Below are 6,924 nucleotides of genomic sequence, written 5' to 3'. Positions count from 1 at the left end.
CCCAAGCCATGTATTGGAGAGGGGGGAAAAACACGACCAAAGCTTTTTTTTTTTAACTTTTAGAATGTAAGGTAGTCCCCTAAAAGCAATTGCTGCCCGAAGCGACAGGTTTTGACAGGATGAAAGCTTCAATGCGCCAATTCGCTTTCACACTCAAAAAAAAAAATCCCATAAAACGGTGCCGAGGGTTATCGATCCAGCTGTCCGGCACCAGCCATCCGACCAATTGTCGCCAACAAGGTGAATAATGTCCGAAACGAGAATCAGTCCCAGAACACGACAGGAAAACGCCAAAGCCTAACTCGTAACTTCCTCAAGAAGCAGAAGCGGAACACTGATCCCGCCAAGATGCCGCATCGCTTTCTTCCTTTCTCCGAGGGAGCAACCCGGGCCGCAGCATCAGCGCCGACAGGTCGAACGAGAGACTCGGCAGACTCCGCCCGCCGCGCTACCGCAAGAACCCGCGTGAAGCCCTCTCGCGCGCCACGTCTGCCGGCTGGTGATGGCGCGGCGGTGAGGTGGGCGGAGTCGGCCCGAACACCAGGCGAAGATGGCGGCCAGTATCCGGGAGAAGCAGACCGGTGAGTGCCCGGCGTTAGGTCGCCCGCCGGATTCTTTGGTCCGGTCGCCTTAACCTTCTTCGGCACTCCTGAAGCCGGGGCTGGCTCGAAAGAGAAGGCTTAGGAGTCTCCTTCGAGTCCGTCCGGGGTGGATTGCGGCCCTCCCTTCGTGGCTGTAGCTTACTTTTTGTGAGAGAACTGATTTTCTGCCTCGTCGTGAGCGAGCTGTCTTGCCCAGCCTCGCCTGGGCTGACTGAGCCCCCACTCCTGGGGTGCCCTCTATTGGGATGCTCCTTGTGTGCCTCCCGCTTAGGGTGCTTCTGGAGGCCTGCCTTTATTTTCGCTTTTCCCTAGCCTTGGCGATTATCGGCTAGGAAGGATTTCGTGAGCTAAAGTTTAAGGCAGGGGTCTTCAAACTTGGCCCTTTTATGACTTGTGGACTTCAACTCCCAGAATTCCTCAGCCAGCTTTGCTGGCTGAGGAATTCTGGGAGTTGAAGTCCACAAGTCATAAAAAGGCCAAGTTTGAAGACCCCTGGTTTAAGGGCATAGTGCAAAACAGGAACCCGGCCTTCCACCAGTACTGCGTTGCAAAAGGGATTGTTTTGGAGAGAAACCCATACTTGAATTAAATTTTAGTGTGGTGTCCCGGTTTAATCTTTTAAAAATCGACAAGACAGTTTCAAAATGAATCGGGTATAAAAAATGCGTACTTGGAGTTTGTAAAACAGAGGGTCCTTTAAGGGGACACTCCCCAACCAGCTGCCCTCAAGAGTTGATGCATGGCTGCATCTATCATTCCCACCCAACAGTGGTTATTGTTCATTGGGATTAGGGGGTTTGTCATCTAAGCCATCTGGAAAACACTTGGATCAGGAAAGTTGCAGTAGAGTCAGGGTTTTTTTTTTCTTCAAGGTAGACAATAATCTCTCTTACTGTTAAATTGTAGGACTTTTATAGCTTGCTTTACAGCTCGATATCGTAGGTAAAATATTATTTTCCAAATAAAGTCCAAGTCAAATATGCTTCGGAGGTTGAGTTTAGAAGTAAAAGTTAACTGCTGCTATGCTACAGAAAAAGGAAGAATGTGTCCAGTTCAGAGCAATTAAATTATATATGGAGTTAACATATAACTTTAAACTAATCTCATTTTGCACTAATCCATATTGAACTCATTTTGTCAATTTCTTTCAATAAGCTTCATTTGGAGGGATCCTTTGGTAGGTTTTCATGGTGTACTTGAGTTTTAGGATATACCTTTCTTGCTCTCATCAATTTAGTAACTTGTAGGAGAATTCATAACCGCTATACCTTTGCATAGGGGCTTTTTTTCTAAGACATTTACAAAGTTGAACAGGTTGCTTTTAGAGGTCATATATTCCTAAAAGGTAAGATGTTGACCTATTGGCAAAATGCCACACTGAATGTGCTAGCCTAGCCTCCCAAGATACAATATTCTAACACTTAGATGTGACCATAAAAGGTTATTTTTCTTGCCCCAACTGGGACACAGACAAAGGAAGGGCTTTTCATCATGTCTTGGTAAAATGGCAGTATGAAAGGAGATAAATCCTAAGGTATCAAGAAATTAAGCTTTAAAAAATGTCACCTAAATTTTGAATCATGCCTAGAAACAAACTGGCAATCTGTGTAGGACTGGTATAATTTGGCCATTTCTATGAATATTCATCAATATTCCATTTTGGTTAGAAGTCTTCATTCAAGAAATTGCTCTACAATGCAAGCATAACTAGAAATATTAAACTTGCATTTATGTATGCTTGTAAATCTGCCAAGAAATTTTGCATATAGAGGAATACAAGCCTAATAAATAAGCTTTATTTTGTAATGTAAGAATGTTGAGTTTCTTGCATCAAAAAAGAGATAACATCCAAAAACAAGCAAGATTTCTAAAGACCTATTATCCCAAGAAGTAATGGGCATAGACTCCCTGATTCAATATATTCAATATATTAGTTAGGATTCTTCTTTTATGTGCTACAGCCAGTGCTTTTTTTGTAAAAGAAAAAGGTGCCAGAACTCACACATGTCATACAACCCACCTTGCCTACCCTACAAGGTTCCATCCAAAAAAGGTGCCGGAACTCCATTCTGAGCGTTCTATGAGAAAAAAAGCCCTGGCTACAGCTAACAGATGCTTCATCTAATCTGATGTCTTCTAAGTGTGTCTGATCACAGGTCCCATTATTCCTTGCCACTGCATCCAAAGATCATGACAATTAGCAATGGTAGAAATGTTAATAGGTGACAGGTTGAAAGAACACCCTTAAAACTTTGGAAAGCATGCCAGAAAGAGGGACTTTCCTGATGACAATCAGGAAATTTTGGGCAGTCCTTCTGTCATAGTAATTAGGTAGATGGAAGAGAGAAACACCATAAAGATAGATACCATAAATAATAAACCAAACAAACCTAAAACATGGGGATGTCAATATAGGGAAGAGGGTAGAAATATAATACCAACTTGCTCTGATGGCATGAAAGAAGCTACGCTAAAAGTAGGCCTCTGTAAAACTCACACCTTTCTCTGTAAAAGTGCCAAATGGGTTTGCCTTCCTGTCCATTGAAACCTCATTGCCAAGAATCAAGGATGAGCACCCAGCCACACTGTTAGATGCAGTGGGATCACTGTTCCAAGACTTATAACTTGTTGGGTAAAACCATTTTTCTATCCTAGAAATACTCAGTGAACCATTCCTTGGCAGCACCACAATAGCACACTCAAAAGGCCTGGTAAAACATGGCAGGTCTACTATACATTGTCAGTTTGATTCCTGGGGAGCCTGGGTGGACTTTAATGGAAGAGTCCAAGACAGGCCTGTTAAAAATTTCTCCTCACCCATTTGACTTTTGGTAACAGCTGCTTGTTATATTCCATCCTAATTATTTTATTATATAATAATGTGAAGGAGGCATACATTTTATTGATCTCCCTTAGTTATTGATTGGGGGGAGTATAAATCAAACTTTCTGCAAGATTAGTGCTTACCATGAGAGGGGGGCAGTCTACACATAAACATGTTTTTATAAATGTCCCCTCCAATATGAGGAGAGCAGCAGAAGACTAAAATTACCAGTCACAACTATGGTCACTAAGCGAGGACTACTTATACATGGAATAGATCTTCCAATTGCATTTACTCTTCCTGCTGCATCTGATAAAAATGGTGCCAAGGGCTTAGTGAGACATTTGTATAATGTCTTGCACATGTTTTCATTTCTTTTATAGTTGTCAGTTTTAGATATTAATGTCCATAAACAAGAATTCCTCTAGTCCTTTAATTTAAAAGAAGCATTTGTGTAATAGCATATTCAAAAGACTATAGGCCCATTCTCTGCATTGCCCTCCAAATATAAATATTTTAAGATTGCGATCATTATAATTATTAGCAAATAAAATGGAACTCTTTCTTTTTTCAGGGGCTTTGAAGCGCATGTTGAATTTTAATGTGCCACCTGTTAAAAACACTACAGGTGAACCAGTATGGAAAGTAAGTCAAGTTATGAATTGATCTTTTATCCAAGATAATTTATATTGTCAAATTAACTCCCTTGTCATTATTTTTGGAAAATATATTTTATAATTCTAGCTAATAAAGTGACATGTTGAAGCAATATTATTTGTGAAAAACAAAGAAGTAAATAGAAAAAAATGACAATTGAAAATTAGTTGACCTGAAATTTTGATGAAGGTTGTATAAAAACAAAGAATTGTAAACATCTAAGAACATTTATTTTCAAAACTATTCTTAATATTGCAGCTAAAACTGTTTAACCTACTGTTTTGTTTATATTTTCTGTTAATTCATCCCTTCCTTTGTTTAAATAAAAGGTTTACTTATTTTTTGAATGGGAGAGCTGTATAGTACCATATTTTTAGGTAGTTGAGGACTACCTGTAATATTAACTATATAATAAGTGTTAGTGGGAAAAGAGCATACACAGAATTTATTAAGATTATATACATAGTATATGTCTTAATATTATTTGTGTTTCCATTTTAGGTTCTTATTTATGACAGATTTGGCCAGGACATAATATCTCCATTACTGTCTGTGAAAGAATTAAGAGATATGGGCATTACTTTGCATCTGTATGTATTGTGCATATTTGTGTCTGAATATATATTGTAGTACATAGTATTTGAAAGATTTTATGTGATTGAAAGTTTATCAGATTAAGTTGTAAATTGGATATCCTACCAGTGGGGCAGTAGATGAAAATGTTATAAGGGCTCAATACTAATCAGAGCCATTGCTCTGTCTTGAAGCACTAGCGTGCCAGTCAGTATAATGTTAAACAAATTTGATGAGAATGATGACAAAATTATTAGTTTGGGAGATACTGAAGAACACCAAGAGAAAAATCTAAAAATATATGTTTTAATCATGTATCAAAACAGTCTTTCAACAGAGTTCAGAAGTGTTCATGGATGTTGCTGATAGGAGAAAATGTATTTCATTAAATAGTGTATCTTATTTTTTTCCGGGCTATGATACAATCACAGAGACTGTCATAGAATAAATAAAAAACTTTCTTATTAATTAGTCCCTGTTCTTGAGTTTTTGAATAGAACCTAAAATGTATCTTTTACACATTAATGTGTTCACTGTTGGTTTAACTTTTTAAAAATGTTTTGTTATAGATTGTTCTGTTTGCATTTTTGTATAGTTAATTGTAGCCAACATTTATGGAAAGATGATAAAAATAATAAATAATACTCAGCTTTTTTGTAAAGCTTAATCCCAAGTAAGAATTCATAGGATTAAAATGATATCTTTTTTCTTTAAATGGCTTTTTAGTTTATTTACTTGGTATTAAATAACTTAGGTTTCTTTTCTTTTCAGTCTTCTTCATTCTGATCGAGACCCTATACCTGATGTTCCCGCAATATATTTTGTAATGCCAACAGAAGAAAATATTGATAGGGTGTGCCAGGTAGATTTAGCCTATTTAACATTTTCTATAAACAGTAACAAAATTATAATATAGAATTCAAGGGAATACAAATAAGATAAGAGGGTGACAGCTGTGTATTCTGAGGAATTGTTAAGAGATAGACATTTCATCTCAATGTTACGTGTGAGGGATACATTTGGAAAAGTGATCATCCAATCCTGGATTTCTTGGTTTTCAAATAAGATAAAACTTGAGTATAATCAAACTTATGGCTTGAATTTTTGGATGATAAAAGTTATCTTCTTCAGATGGGGAGATAAAAGCTTAACTAAACAGCTGGCTACATGTGGTACTAATAAAAACAGTTTAGATTTCTTGATAATTGACACATTTCCAAGAATGATGGAGTCCTTGCAAGAGATGGACCTATAAAAACTAGGAGGAATGTGACTTGAAAATGCTTTGAAAACCTAATGGTAGAGTTTTAAACTGAATACTGTTGGAAGAGGAGAATACAACCCAGCAAATAGGCACCATCAAGTACTAAGAACTACATTAGAAAAGCAGGATGTAGAGTATCTGATAAAAATGTATATAAAAATAGGAAGGAATAAACTAGTTATTCTACTTTATTTAAATGCATGAAGTATGGAAAACAACAAGAATCGTGTGAAGGAAATACATATGTGTCTGAGAATCAGGAATTTGAGCCTGAGAGTCAAGACAAGAATATTAGTCTAATAATATACAGTAGAGTAAACAGCAGATATGTTATTGTTAGAAGATGTTACAGATTTTAGACAGGGTACATAAGTAAATTGCATCCAAAATTTGAACAGAACCAAATCTCTTGGAAGCTGTCATGAGTTTTCAAAGGCTGAATGCATCAGGCAGAAGTTTTGTTGGGGCATAATCCAAAGATCTCTGTCTTGGGTAGGTCATCAGCTGGTCTGTATCCAGAGTTTCCACAGGCAGGAATTTGGGGTACAAACAAGCGGGTTTTCAATAAGCAGAGTGGTATTTTCACTGAAGGAAGCCAGGCTAGCAGTTGCCCTTAAATAGAACCCGTGTCAATGGACTCGGTAACTGTTGGGAGTTTCCCTGGCTTGTTAACTGCTGCTCTGCTCTCTATTCTTTATTGCATATGGCACATACTGGAGCTTGATGGTCTTTCCAGTTCCAGTGATTTCCCAATGAATCTACTTAAGGTATTGGAATGCTCGATGCTTCTTTAGGATGAGGTCCATCCAGCTCTTCTGGAGCAAGTTGGATCAGAGTTGGAGCTGATCCTAACACTCCTGGACCTCAGTTTCAGTAATCAGTTGTATTTAATAATACCTATTTATTTCTAATTTCTCAATTATGCTTCTTTGAGCTCTCCAAATAGCTTTTTATTCACAAACTGCAGACGGAGCTAATGAACTGAAGCACTAACTGAACCTGTC

General features: G+C 38.0%; 1 protein-coding gene across 2 annotated transcripts in view; it reads left to right on the top strand.

Moving 5' to 3' along the window:
• Window positions 1-509: 509 nt before the first annotated feature.
• The window catches only part of SCFD1 (sec1 family domain containing 1), a 52,209-nt gene continuing 45,794 nt past the window's right edge, over window positions 510-6,924 (top strand). The window contains exons 1-4 of one of the 2 annotated variants that reach the window (XM_083374494.1): window positions 510-581; window positions 4,001-4,071; window positions 4,585-4,673; window positions 5,428-5,518. In XM_083374494.1, coding sequence (XP_083230620.1) covers window positions 551-581; window positions 4,001-4,071; window positions 4,585-4,673; window positions 5,428-5,518 — 282 coding nt within the window. In that variant the 5' untranslated portion in view covers window positions 510-550. The remainder of the gene's footprint in view (window positions 582-4,000; window positions 4,072-4,584; window positions 4,674-5,427; window positions 5,519-6,924) is intronic. The other variant, XM_083374495.1, reaches the window with a different exon arrangement.

Source organism: Vipera ursinii (genome assembly GCF_947247035.1).
Source record: "Vipera ursinii genome assembly, chromosome: 1".
NCBI classification, from domain to species: Eukaryota; Metazoa; Chordata; class Lepidosauria; order Squamata; family Viperidae; genus Vipera; species Vipera ursinii.
The sequence above is the reverse complement of the archived record's forward strand: the minus strand, read 5'-3'. Positions and strand labels throughout refer to the sequence as shown.